General features: G+C 42.7%; 2 protein-coding genes across 3 annotated transcripts in view; one reads left to right on the top strand and one right to left on the bottom strand.

Annotated features, from left to right (window-relative positions):
- Positions 1-13,452, bottom strand: part of P2RX7 (purinergic receptor P2X 7) — a 48,318-nt gene extending 34,866 nt beyond the window's left edge. The window contains exon 1 of one of the 2 annotated variants that reach the window (XM_059039576.2): positions 13,168-13,452. In XM_059039576.2, coding sequence (XP_058895559.1) covers positions 13,168-13,292 — 125 coding nt within the window. In that variant the 5' untranslated portion in view covers positions 13,293-13,452. The remainder of the gene's footprint in view (positions 1-13,167) is intronic. The other variant, XM_067015042.1, reaches the window with a different exon arrangement.
- Positions 1-14,459, top strand: part of IFT81 (intraflagellar transport 81) — a 190,913-nt gene that overhangs the window by 58,926 nt on the left and 117,528 nt on the right. The window lies entirely within an intron of this gene.

Below are 14,459 nucleotides of genomic sequence, written 5' to 3'. Positions count from 1 at the left end.
CGCCTCAATTAAAAAAGGAAAACAGGAAACTTCCACAAGTCTCTTAGATAGCCTTATCCACCAGAGGGCAGACAGCAGAAGGAAGAACTACAATCCTGCAGCCTGTGGAACAAACACCACATCCACAGAAAGATAGACAAGATGAAAAGGCAGAGGGCTATGTACCAGATGAAGGAACAAGGTAAAACCCCAGAAAAACAACTAAATGAAGTGGAGATAGGCAACCTTCCAGAAAAAAATTCAGAATAATGATAGTGAAGATGATCCAGGACCTCAGAAAAAGAATGGAGGCAAAGATCGAGAAGATGCAAGAAATGTTTAACAAAGACCTAGAAGAATTAAAGAACAAACAAACAGAGATGAACAGTACAATAACTGAAACGAAAACTACACTAGAAGGAATCAATAGCAGAATAACTGAGGCAGAAGAACAGGTAAGTGACCTGGAAGACAGAATGGTGGAAATCACTGCTGCGGAACAGAATAAAGAAAAAAGAATGAAAAGAAATGAAGACAGCCTAAGAGACCTCTGGGACAACATTAAATGCAACAACATTTGCATTATAGGGGTCCCAGAAGGAGAAGAAAGAGAGAAAGGACCAGAGAAAATATTTGAAGAGATTATAGTCAAAAACTTCCCTAACATGGGAAAGGAAATAGCCACCCAAGTCCAGGAAGCACAGAGAGTCCCATACAGGATAAACCCAAGGAGAAACATGCCGAGACACATAGTAGTCAAATAGGTAAAAATTAAAGACAAAGAAAAATTATTGAAAGCAGCAAGGGAAAAATGACAAATAACATACAAGGGAACTCCCATAAAGTTAACAGCTGATTTCTCAGCAGAAACTCTACAAGCCAGAAGGGACTGGCATGATATACTTAAAGTGAGGAAAGGGAAGAACCTACCTGGCAAGGATCTCATTCAGATTCGATGGAGACATCAAAAGCTTAATAGACAAGCAAAAGCTAAGATAATTCAGCACCACCAAACCAGCTCTACAACAAATGCTAAAGGAACTTCTCTAAGTGGGAAACACAAGAGAAGAAAAGGACCTACAAAAACAAACCCAAAACAATTAAGAAAATGGTAATAAGAACAAACATATTGGGGCTTCCCTGGTGGTGAAGTGGTTAAGAGTGTGCCTGCCAATGCAGGGGACACGGGTTCGATCCCTGGCCCAGGAGGATCCCACATGCCGCGGAGCAACTAAACCCGTGCACCACAACCGCAGAGCCTGAGCTCTGGACCCACAAGCCACAACTACTGAGCCCACGTGCCACAACTACTGAAGCCTGCACGCCTAGAGCCTGTGCTCTGCAACAAGAGAAGCCACAACGATGAGAAGCCTCCGCTCGCCACAACTAGAGATGGCCCATGCTCAGCAGTGAAGACCCAACACAGCCATAAATAAATAAATAAATAAATAAATAAATTATTTTTAAAAAGAACATACATATCAATAACTACCTTAAATGTGAATGGATTAAATGCTCCAGCCAAAAGACACAGGCTTGCTGAATGGATACAAAAACAAGACCCATATATATGCTGTCTACAAGAAACCCACTTCAGACCTAGGGAAACATACAGACTGAAAGTGAGGGGATGGAAAAAGATATTCCATGCAAATGGAAATCAAATGAAAGCAGTAGTAGCAATACTCCTATCAGATGAAATAGACTTTCAAATAAAGAATGTTACAAGAGACAAGGAAAGTCACTATATAATGATCAAGGGATCAATCCAAGAAGAAGAAATAACAATTATAAATATATAAGCACCCAACATAGGAGCACCTCATTATATAAGGCAACTGCTAACAGCTATAAAAGAGGAAATCGACAGTAACACAATAATAGTGGGGGACTTTAACACCTCACTTACACCAATGGACAGATCATCCAAACAGAAAATTAATAAGGAAACACAAGCTTTAAATGACACAATAGGCCAGATAGATTTAATTGATATTTATAGGACATTCCATCCACAAACAGAAGATTACACTTTCTTCTCAAGTGCGCACAGAACATTCTCCAGGATAGATCACATCTTGGGTCACAAATCAAGCCTCAGTAAATTTAAGAAAATTGAAATCATGTCAAGCATCTTTTCTGACCACAACGCTATGAGATTAGAAATGAATTACAGGGGAAAAAAACATAAAAAACACAAACACATGGAGGCTAAACAATACATTACTAAATAACCAAGAGATCACTGAAGAAATCAAAAAGGAAATTAAAAAATACCTAGAGGGCTTCCCTGGTGGTGCAGTGGTTGAGAATCCACCTGCCGATGCAGGGGACACGGGTTTGTGCCCCGGTCCGGGAAGATCCCACATGCCGCGGAGCGGCTGGGCCCGTGAGCCATGGCCACTGAGCCTGTGCGTCCGGAGCCTGTGCTCCGCAATGGGAGAGGCCACAACAGTGAGAGGCCCGAGTACCAAAAAAGAAAAAAAAAAAACAAAACCTAGAGACAAATGACAATGAAAACATGACGATCCAAAACCTACGGGATGCAGCAAAAAGAGTTCAAAGAGGGAAGTTTATAGCTATACAAGCCTACCTCAAGAAACAAGAAAAATCTTGGGCTTCCCTGGTGGCGCAGTGGTTGAGAGTCCGCCTGCTGATGAAGGGGATGTGGGTTTGTGCCCCAGTCCAGGAGGATCCCACATGCCGTGGAGTGGCTGGGCCTGTCAGCCATGGCTGCTGAACCTGCATATCTGGAGCCTGTGCTCCGCAGCGGGAGAGGCCACAACAGTGAGAGGCCTGCGTACCGCAAAAAAAAAAAAGAAAGAAAGAAAGAAACAAGAATAATCTCAAATAAACAATCTAACATTACACCTAAAGGAACTAGAGAAAGAAAAACAAACAAAACCCAGTGTTAGCACAAGGAAAGAAATCATAAAGATCAGAGCAGAAATAAATGAAATAGAAACAAAGAAAACAATAGCAAAGATCAATAAAACTAAAAGTTGGTTCTCTGAGAAGATAAACAAAATTGATAAACCATTAGCCAGACTCATCAAGAAAAAGAGGGAGAGGACTCAAATCAATAAAATTAGAAATGAAAAAGAAGTTACAACAGACACTGCAGAAATACAAAGCATCCTAAGAGACTACTACAAGCAACTCTATGCCAATAAAATGGACAACCTGGAAGAAACAGACAAATTCTTAGAAAGGGATAACCTTCCAAGACTGAACCAGGAAGAAATAGAAAATATGAACAGACCAATCACAAGTAATGAAATTGAAACTGTGATTAAAAATCTTCCAACAAACAAAAGTCCAGGACCAGATGGCTTCACAGGTGAATTCTGTCAAACCTTTAGAGAAGAGATAACACCCATCCTTCTCACCTCTTCCAAAAAATTGCAGAGGAAGGAACACTCCCAAACTCATTCTATGAGGCCACCATCATCCTGATACCAAAACCAGACAAAGATACTACAAAAAAAGAAAATTACAGACCAATATCACTGATGAATATAGATGCAAAAATCCTCAACAAAATACTAGCAAACAGAATCCAACAACACATTAAAAGGATCATACACCATGATCAAGTGGGATTTATCCCAGAGATGCAAGGATTCTTCAATATATGCAAATCAATCCATGTGATACACCATATTAATAAATTGAAGAATAAAAACCATATGATCATCTCAATAGATGCAGAAAAAGCTTTTGACAAAATTCAACACCCATTTATGATAAAAACTCACCAGAAAGTGGGCATAGAGGGAACCTACTTCAACATAATAAAGGCCATATACGACAAATCCACAGCAAACATCATTCTCAATGGTGAAAAACTGAAACCATTTCCTGTAAGATCAGGAACAAGACAAGGATGTCCAGTCTCACCACTATTATTCAACATAGTTTTGGAAGTCCTAGCCACAGCAATCAGAGAAGAAAAAGAAATAAAAGGAATACAAATTGGAAAAGAAGAAGTAAAACTGTCACTGTTTGAAGACGACATGATACTATACACAGAGAATCCTAAAGATGCCACCAGAAAACTACTAGAGCTAATCAATGAATTTGGTAAAGTTGCAGGATACAAAATTAATGCACAGAAATCTCTTGCATTCCTATACACTAATGATGAAAAATCTGAAAGAGAAATTAAGGAAACACTCCCATTTGCCATTGCAACAAAAAGAATAAAATACCTAGGAATAAACCTACCTAGTGAGACAAAAGACCTGTATGCAGAAAACTATAAGACACTGATGAAAGAAGTGAAAGATGATACAAACAGATGGAGAGATATACCATGTTCTTGGATTGGAAGAATCAATATTGCAAAAATGACTATACTACCCACAGCAATCTACAGATTCAATGCAATCCCTATCAAATTACCAATGACATTTTTTACAGAACTAGAACAAAAAATCTTAAAATTTGTATGGAGTCACGAAAGACCCCGAATAGCCAAAGCAGTCTTGAGGGAAAGAAGCAGAGCTGGAGGAATCAGACTCCCTGACTTCAGACTATACTACAAAGCTACAGTAATCAAGACAATATGGTACTGGCACAAAAATAGAAATATAGAGCAATGCAACGAGATAGAAAGCCCAGAGATAAACCCATGCACCTATGGTCAACTAATCTATGACAAAGGAGGCAAGGATATACAATGGAGAAAAGACAGTCTCTTCAATAAGTGGTGCTGGGAAAACTGGACAGCTATATGTAAAAGAATGAACTTAGAACACTCCCTAACACCATACACAAAAATAAACTCAAAATGGATTAGAGACCTAAATGTAAGACCGGACACTAGAAAACTCTTAGAGGAAAACATAGGAAGAACACTCTTTGACATAAATCACAGCAAGATCTTTTTTGATCCACCTCCTAGAGTTATGGAAATAAAAACAAAAATAAACAAGTGGGACCTAATGAAACTTCAAAGCTTTTGCACAGCTAAGGAAACCATAAACAAGACGAAAATACAACCCTCAGAATTGGAGAATATATTTGCAAATGAATCATCGGTGAAAGGATTAATCTCCAAAATATATAAACAGCTCATGCAGCTCAATATTAAAAAAACAAACAACCCAATCCAAAAATGGGCACAAGAACTAAATAGACATTTCTCCAAAGAAGATATACAGATTGCCAACAAACACATGAAAGAATGCTCAACATCATTAATCAGTAGAGAAATGCAAATCAAAACTACAATCAGATATCATCTCACACCGGTCAGATTGGCCATCATCAAAAACTCTAGAAACAATAAATGCTGGAGAGGGTGTGGAGAAAGGGGAACCCTCTTGCACTGTTGGTGGGAATGTAAATTGATACAGCCACTATGGAGAACAGTATGGGGGTTCCTTAAAAAACTAAAAATAGAACTACCATACGACCCAGCAATCCCACTACTGGGCATATACCCTGAGAAAACCATAATTCAAAAAGAGTCATGTACCAAAATGTTCATTGCAGCTCTATTTACGATAGCCAGGACATGGAAGCAACCTAAGTGTCCATCAACAGATGAATGGATAAGGAAGATGTGGCACATATATACAATGGAATATTACTCAGCCATAAAAAGAAATGAAACTGAGTTATTTGTAATGAGGTGGATAGACCTGGAATCTGTCATACAGAGTGAAGTAAGTCAGAAGGATAAAAACAAATACCGTATGCTAACACATATATATGGAATCTAAAAAAAAAAAAATGTCATGAAGAGATTAGTGGTAGGATGGGAATAAAACACAGACCTACTAGAGCATGGACTTGAGGATATGGGGATGGGGAAGGGTAAGCTGTGACGATGTGAGAGAGTGGCAGGGACATATACACACTACCAAATGTAAATTAGATAGCTAGTGGGAAGCTGCAGCATAGCACAGGGAGTAAAATTTCATAAAAAGGAATGAAATTGAGTTATTTGTAGTGAGGTAGATGGACCTAGAGTCTGTCATACAGAGTGAAGTAAGTCAGAAAGAGAAAAACGAATACTATATGCTAATGCATATATATGGAATCTAGAAAAATGGTACTGATGAACTTAGTGGTAGGGCAGGAATAAAGATGCAGACGTTGAGAATGGACTTGAGGACACGGGGGGAAGGGGAGGCTGGGACGTAGTGAGACAGTGGCATGGACATATATACACGACCAAATGTAAAATAGCTAGCTAGTGGGAAGCAGCCTCATAGCACAGGGAGATCAGCTCCGTGCTTTGTGACCACCTAGAGGGGTGGGATAGGGAGGGTGGGAGGGAGGGGATATGGGGATATATGTATGCATATAGCTGATTCACTTTGTTGTACAGCAGAAACTAACACAACAATGTAAAGTAATTATACTCCAATAAAGATGTATATTAAAAAAGTGTGCATTCACCACCTTTTAAGAGAGCCTTGACAAACAAGAGTGTGGTTGTGTGGGCTTGGCTGAGATAGTAAAGGGTCTGGATACTGTGTTAGGGGGACATAGCCAGAGGGACTGGGGCTATTAGTTTGGAGAAGTGGAGAAATATAATAGCAGGCTGCAGCCATTTGGAAAGTGTCCAGTAGAAAAGGGACCACAGGGCAGCACTCTAATCAAAGGGGAAAATTACAGGGAGATAGATTTTGGTTCAATGTAAGGAAGAAATGTCTAACAATTAGAACAGTCCCAGAACAGAACAAGCTTTCCTTGTGGTTGTTAGTTGGTGACGACAGCAATGATGATGATGATGATGATGATGGTGTCAGTGACCATGGCAACGTGATGATAATTTTCATTTATCTCATCATCTCCTTTTCTCTCGAATCTCCTCTCCATCTGCACTTCAACATCATTTCCCATTTTAAAAATAAACCCTCCCTCGACCCCACATTCTTCTCCTTCTACCACTGGATGCCTCTCTTCTCCTTTGTAGTGACGTCCCTTGAAAAAGTGAGACACCACATCCATTTCCGCATCTCCATTCACTCCTCTGCTCACTCCAGTCTGGCTCCGCCACAGCCCCAGAACTTCTATAAAGCCTCTCGTGCCAAGTAAACAACACCACCATCGCTAAATCCAATAGACACGCCACAGACCTGGCAAATTCTCAGCAGCATTTGCCACCAGTGTCCATGCACCATCTCCCTGCCTCCCCTTCTTCCCTCAGCTTCCCAGAATCCACATTCTCCTGACTTGCTTTGGTTCTCCACGTTCGCCCTTTCTGAGAATCCTTTGGAGACCTCTGTGCTTCCCATCATTTAAAGGTTAGCATTCCTTAGGGGTCTGTTCTAAGCCCTCTTGCCTTCTCACCTACATCCTCTCTTGCTGGTCAGCTGCAGCTACTTCAGTAGTTCTGGTTACCATTTGTATGCTGGTGATATATAAATCTACATCTCCAGCTCCAGATTCATATATGCAACTAAGCTTCTGTATTTGTATGTCCTATAGATTTGTCAAGCTCAGTGCCTTCAGTTCTGAATTCATCTTCCACCCCTTTTTTCACCTAAATGGGCTTTTTTTCCTCACATTTCCTCTCCCCATAAGTTCTTCCACCATTCGTCAACTGCCCAAGCCAGAACACGGCACGCTCCCTGATTCATCCTTTCCCTCATTCCCCCCCATCCATTCAGTTGTCAACTTTTTTTGTTTTATCTTCCTAATGTTCTTCAAAACAGTCTACTTCTCTCCTCTACCACTGTCAACTCCTCAGTCCACATCACCATTAGCTGTCACCTGGCTGACCCAGTAGCCTCCTAAATTGTCCCCCTCCCGCCGTTTGTACTCTCACCTCCTGCGTTCTCTGCAGTACTTTAGTGGGTGCTTGGACTCTGGGGTGAGATACTTGGGTTCAACATTGGCTCTACCACTTACTACCTACATGACTTTATGTAAGTAACTTAGCCTTTCTGAGTCATCATTTCTTCTTCTATAATTAGGGGATATTAGTATTATATTGGCCAGGGTTTCTAGTTCTAAACAACCGAGTTCACTCTGCCTCGTTTAAGAAGAAAGATTGTCTAGAAAAGGCAAATCTATAGAGGCATGGACTAGATTAGTGGTTGCCTGGGTCCAGGGGTTGAGAATGGGGAATGACTGCAAATGGGAATGAGGGATCTTATTGGGGTGATGAAATGTTCTAACACTGGATTATGATGACGGTTGTACAACTTGGCAAATTTACTAAAAATAATTGAAGTGTATGCTTAAAATGGGTGATTTTATGATATATAAATTTATACCCCAATAAAGCTGCTAAAAAGTAAAGGAAGAAGGAGATTTTAAAGGACATTAGGCAGTTCTTACAATCTCTCAGAGGACCAAACACCAGGATTGCTGAGACACTACACAGCCAGGAACAACACCCAGAGAACAGGGACTGTTCCAGAGAAAAGACTTGGCCAGCCACTGCTAAGCCCTAAGGTGGAAACTCATGCCAATAATGTTTGGGAATGAGTGCCAGAATCTTAGTCACTCCCATCCCCAGTGAGCTGAATGCCTGGAGCTACACCTCCTAGAGTAGGCTGAATAATGGCCCCAAAGCTATCAGGTCCTAATCCCCAGAATTTATAACTGTTACCCTGTTTGGGAAAAGGGTCTTTACAGATGCGATTAAGTTAAGGATTTTTAGATGGTGAGATTATCCTGGATTATCAAGGTAGGCCCTACATGCCATCATATGTGTTCTTATAAGAGAGAGACGGAGATTTCATGCACGTGCACACACACACCCACACACATACACACACATACAGGAGAAAGTTTTGTGAAGGTGGAGCAGAGTCAAGGCTGCTGGCCTTGAAGATTAGAGTGATGTGATCACAAGCCAAGGAACACAGGCCACCTCCAGAAGCTGGAAAAGGCAAGGAAGGATTCTCCCCTGGAGGCTTGGAGGGAGCGTGGCCCTGCCAACACCTTGATTTTGGCCCAGTGCTACTGATTTCAGTTGTCTCTAGAACTGTGAGAGAATAAATCGTTGTTTCAAGTTACCAAGTTTGTGGTTAATTGTTACAGCAGTGACAGGCAACTGACAACTGGGCAAGAGAAGAAGTGGAGGTCCACATACTGCTTATTCAGACGTTTAAAAGTCATAACAGACTTTTTTTGGTATAAATTTATTTATTTTTATTTTTGGCTGCGTTGAGTCTTTGTTGCTGCAGGCGGGCTTTCTCTAGTTGCGGTGAGCAGGGGCTACTCTTTGTTGCAGTGCATGGGCTTTTCATCATGGTGTTTTCTCTTGTTGTGGAGCATGCTGTAGGCACGCGGGCTTCAGTAATTGTGGTGCATGGGCTCAGTAGTTGTGGCTTGCGGGCTCTAGAGCACAGGCTCAGTAGTTGTGGTACATGGGCTTAGTTGCTCCGCGGCATGTGGGATCTTCCTGGACAAGCGCTCAAACCCGTGTCTCCTGCATTGGCAGGTGGATTCTTAACCACTGCGCCACCAGGGAAGTCCCTAAAAGTCATAACAGACTTTAAAATGAAATGTGTTTTTTCATCTACCCTGACATACCTTCATTACAACCTGGAAGGCCAGATTCAAGTTTAGAATTCTTGGACTCCTCAGAATTCTGTGCCAGAACTTGGAAGCATTGGTTGAAGAGACCTCTGACCCCTTAGCCCTTAGCCCACCCCCCTTCTCATCTCACTCTGGCTCCTCCCAGCTCTGTGAGGGCCTCGTGCACCTGTGTATGGATGCCCTGCACTGTATGCCTAAGCCCCCTCCACACCCTCCACCTGCATTCAGCTGCCCCTTGGCCACCCCTTGATCTCAGGAGCATGCCCCTGGGTGCTATGGTCTTCTCTCAAGAGGATAAATCTGGGAAAAGGTTAAGGGCCATTTGGGAAGAGAATTCTGGGGTCCTACATACCGAGCATGGTGGGATGAGGGGAGCGCATCCAGTGCTCTGGATTGGCACATTCTTTCCCTGAGGCAGCAGACTTCTAAGGGGACACCAATATTTCCTGTATCCTGGCAGACACACCCTGCCTAATCCCCCAAACTTTGAGTATGATGGAAATGCTTCCACAATTAAGATTATACTATACAGTTGACCTGAAGCTAGCAAGATCATCTGGGTGGGCCTGACCCAAATGCATGAGTCCTTTAAAAGCAGAGAATTTCCTTTGGCTGGTCCCAGAAGAGAGGTCAAAGATTTGAGGCATGAAAACATTGTATCATCACTGGCTTGAAGATGGAAGGGGCCACGTGGTAAATAGTGCAAGTGGTCTCTAGGATCTGAGAGTGGCCCCTGGCCGACAGAGCTCTGAATCTGTCAGAGATTCTGCATGGGATTGAATTCCACCCACAGGAAGAATGAGCCTAGAAGTGAATTTTCTCCCAGAGTCCCAAAGTGAGAGCTCGGCACAGCTGACACTTTGATTTCAACCTTGTGAGACCCTGAGCAGAGTACCCAGTCACGCCAGGCCCAAACTACTCATCTACAGAACTGTGAGCTAGTAAGTGATGGTGTTTTAGGCCACTGAGTTTGTGGTAATTTGTTATGCAGCAACAGAAAACTAATACAGCCCCACAGCTTCCTTACTCCGTGGGGAAGCTTACAGCTAGCGGAGGGCCAGGGTGGGATCTCTAAAGTGTGGGGTCCAGGAAGCAGTCCCTATTGTGTAGGTCAAGGCTGGTACTGCCCCCTTACAGTCCTTAAGATGAATTCTGCTGTGCCCAGCACCCTATGCTATTTTCTGTGTGCCAAAGTGTTGTTGCATGGCGCATATGTTTGAAGAGCTTGGGTCTCAAAGGTGGAGGTGAAGGAGTTGGCTTATTTTAGAGGACATGTTGAGTGGAAAATGTTCACAGGTAGGGAGGCAAGATGCTCACGCTATGAGAAGCATGTGGGAACAGAAACTCACTGAGGGAACCCCATTCTCACGTTTACTCTGGGGCACCCAATTGCTGAATCATTGCACTGTTTAAATTGTGCTCTCTCTCCATGCTCCTGTGGAACATGTACAACTGAATCTGAGGGAATTAAATGCTCGTAAGAAAAGATTCTGCCATATGAAAGAAAAATATCATTATAAGGTGCTCTCATAATAATCTGTTCGTATATATACAGCAATCTTCTTTTAAGGCATTGCGTGCTAGACCCAAGAATACCAGGAAGCTGCATCACAATGTGGAATTGTGACATATGCTCTATGTATTGATTCATAAGGGAGAATTTACTAACTATATTCTTTATTATCCATTCTGTGATATCTGATCTAAGTAATATGTCTTTAGAATTTTCATATACATGCTTGTTATTTAATATTTGTTGCATAGAAAACATATGACTCAAATAATGATAATCCTAATAATATCAGATGAGGAACCAAGGCTTATAAAGGTGAAGGAGTTTTGTCTTTTTTTTTTTTTTTTTTTTTTTTTGTGGTATGCGGGCCTCTCATTGTTGTGGCCTCTCCCGTTGCGGGGCACAGGCTCCGGATGCGCAGGCTCAGCGGCCATGGCTCACGGGCCCAGCCGCTCCGCAGCATGTGGGATCTTCCCGGACTGGGACACGAACCCGTATCCCCTGCATCGGCAGGCGGATTCTCAACCACTGCGCCACCAGGGAAGCCCGGTGAAGGAGTTTTGAATCCACATTTCCAGATCTGAAATCCCAAGCTTGGGCATGATTACCTTGAGGGTCAAAGGAGAGAGTGTATATGAAAGTACCTATTATATTCAAAAAGATTATTTTTTTAAAATAGCTACCATTTGTGAAGCCCTTACCCTATGCTAGGCATTGATAAGAGCTTGTCGTGCCTTTTCTTGTATAATTATCACAACCATTCTATGAACAGATGTGAAACTGAGGCTCAGAGAGGTTAAGTGACTTGATCAAGGCAGCTTAGCCAGGTTTATGAAATAAGTTGCTTCAACTTTTAGCTGGGAAAGTGCATTTTCTCCCTAATAGATGCAAATTATCATCATCATCACCACCACCATCACAAAGAACAAGGGGGCATTAGCCGTTAGGGAAATATGAATCAAAATCGCAACGAGATACTCACTAGGATGCCTATAAAAGAGAGACAATAACAAGTGATGATGAGGATGTGAAGGAACTGGAACGCACATTGTTGGTGGGAATATGAAATGGTGCAGCCACTGTGAAAAACAACTGGGAAGTTTCTCAAAAGATTAAAATTAGAGTTTACCAAGCGATCCACCAATTCCATTTTTAGGTACATACCCAAGAAAACTGAAGACACGTTCATACAAAAATGTGTACACAAACGTTCACAGCAGCATTGTTCATCATAGCCGAAAATCGGAAACAACCCAAATTTCCACCCAAAAGTGGTATATCCATATAATGGAGTATTATTCAGCCAGAAAAAAAGAATGCAGTAGAGATACATATTGCAACATGGATGAACCTTGAAAACATAATGCTAAGTGGAAGAAGCCAGATACAAATGATCACATATTGCATGATTCCATTTATAATGAAATATCCAGAATATGCAAATCCATAGAGACAGAAAGTAGATCAGTGGGGGGTGCCTAGAGCTGCAGGGGAATAGGAGGATTGAGAGCGATGGTTAAGGGATGAGGGAGTGGGTTTTTTTGGTTTTTTTTTTTGAGGTGATGAAAATATTCTAAAGTTGATTGTGGTGATGGTTGCACAACTCTTTGAATATACTAAAAACTACTGAATTATACACTTTAAATGAGTGAGTTGAATGGTATGTGAATTATATCTCAATAAGCTGTTAAAAAAAAAAAAAAAAGAGCAAGGAGGGTCTTCCGGACCCTGGCGAGGACCTAAAGTTCCATTGACAGGCCTGGTCCTATTCCTCCCCCTAAGCGGTGATGACTCATGTAGGTGCCAGTGTTATCACCAGGCGTGCCCTGAATCCTTGACTCCTCCCTGGGAATCCAGGGTGTTGCCCTGCATTTTCCCACCTGCCCCAGGCATGCCCTGCCCAGCTCGCCCCAGCAGTCCTGGGTTAGAACCCAAAGTGTCACCCTCCCTTCTCGTGGCTTCTCCGTGCAGGAAGACTGGCACTGCTTCCTCCCCGCCTGCTGCTTCCTCGCCCGACTCCCACTCCTCCCTAGCTTGCTGTGAGCCTCATGTCTCAGATTTTAAAACCACAGGGAATTCAGGATGTGCACAGGAAGCTGGACCTTGAGGTTTTCTGTGCTGCCAGCCGCTGCGGAGATTTAGGGTAATCCCCACAGCCCACTTACCTAATGTAGAAAAAGAAGAACACGTGGAAGGACCATTTAATGGCGCCATAATTCGTGCTCTGGATCCGGATGACTTTGTTTGTCTCATACTGGAAAACATCGTTCCAGCTGCAACAGGCTGCCATGGTGAGAGGCTCGCTCTCCACTCGGGGCTGGACCGGGGCTCAACCCTCCCAGACCGGCCACAGCAGACCCACCAGTAAGAGGAAAATGAAACGGCCTTATTCTTAGCAGGAGGCTTTAAATTTGAGTTCCTCCAATGATGTCAGAGTCGGGGCGGGCACTGGCAGCTGCCCAAGATATGGTTGGGAATAAACAGGAAAAGCCAAGTCCTACAGGCCCAGCTGGCAGATGTCCCAGCCCCAGTCGGCCTCCCACCACGCCTGCACAAAGATGGTGTTCAAAGGAAAGGCATTTTGAGAATTCTGCCTTATCCCCTTTTTCCTTTCACTTTTTTGGGGCTCATTTCAGTTGGGGTAAAGGGGCAGCCCTTCAAATGTCAGGAGACCCAGTGCTTCTACTGTGCCTTAGGAAGGAGCCTAGATCTTTCCATTGCCTCAAGCCCCACTCAGAGACTGATTAGTTCATTTCTACAACCCTTTATTCAGCCCCAGATGTATGTGAACACCGGATGAATGAAGGTCTCCCCGCTCCTCCCTCCCTCACGTCCTTACAACACTCTGGTCTGTAGAGGAGGAATTAGGTTTGCTGGGGGCTGGGTTTGGGGGAGGACTTTATTTCTATGCTGGATATTTCCTGCCTGACCCTCAAGATCCACTTTCCACTCTGCTCTATTCGCCCGGGAGGTCACCCCAATGACCTAGCCCAATCAGCCTAAGAAACAAACCTGCCGTCCAACAAAATTAGGTTTATTGACCCTTTATTGACCCGTTCAATGAGGGAGTATACACCATCAAACAAAGGGATAGAGTTATCATCGGATTCTGGGGAAGGTAGAGTTTAGATCAAATTTAAATGAAATCAAGTTTTCACAGGTTCAAAGCAAAGCAGTTTTAGATAAAACGGTCAACTTTAGATCTGGATTGCAAAGTGGACCCAGGGCCCTGTTTCCTTGGAAGCAATAAGGCTAAGATAGATGTTGATTGTTGTTTCCAGAAACCCATTATCTGAAGCTCTGCACCTGAGCTGCAAATCGAGGTTGCCTCTCTGTTTCAAGGTGACTTAGATCCTCCAGGCAAAACAGGAACATTTCATTCTTACAGATGCAATTTCAAATAGCAAAGTTTGTGATAGTCTATGATTTTAGAGGATGATATTTCTCAGTAAGTAAC

This window comes from Kogia breviceps, chromosome 15 (assembly GCF_026419965.1).
Source record: "Kogia breviceps isolate mKogBre1 chromosome 15, mKogBre1 haplotype 1, whole genome shotgun sequence".
Taxonomy (NCBI): Eukaryota; Metazoa; Chordata; class Mammalia; order Artiodactyla; family Physeteridae; genus Kogia; species Kogia breviceps.
This window is presented reverse-complemented; position numbering and strand designations above follow the sequence as displayed.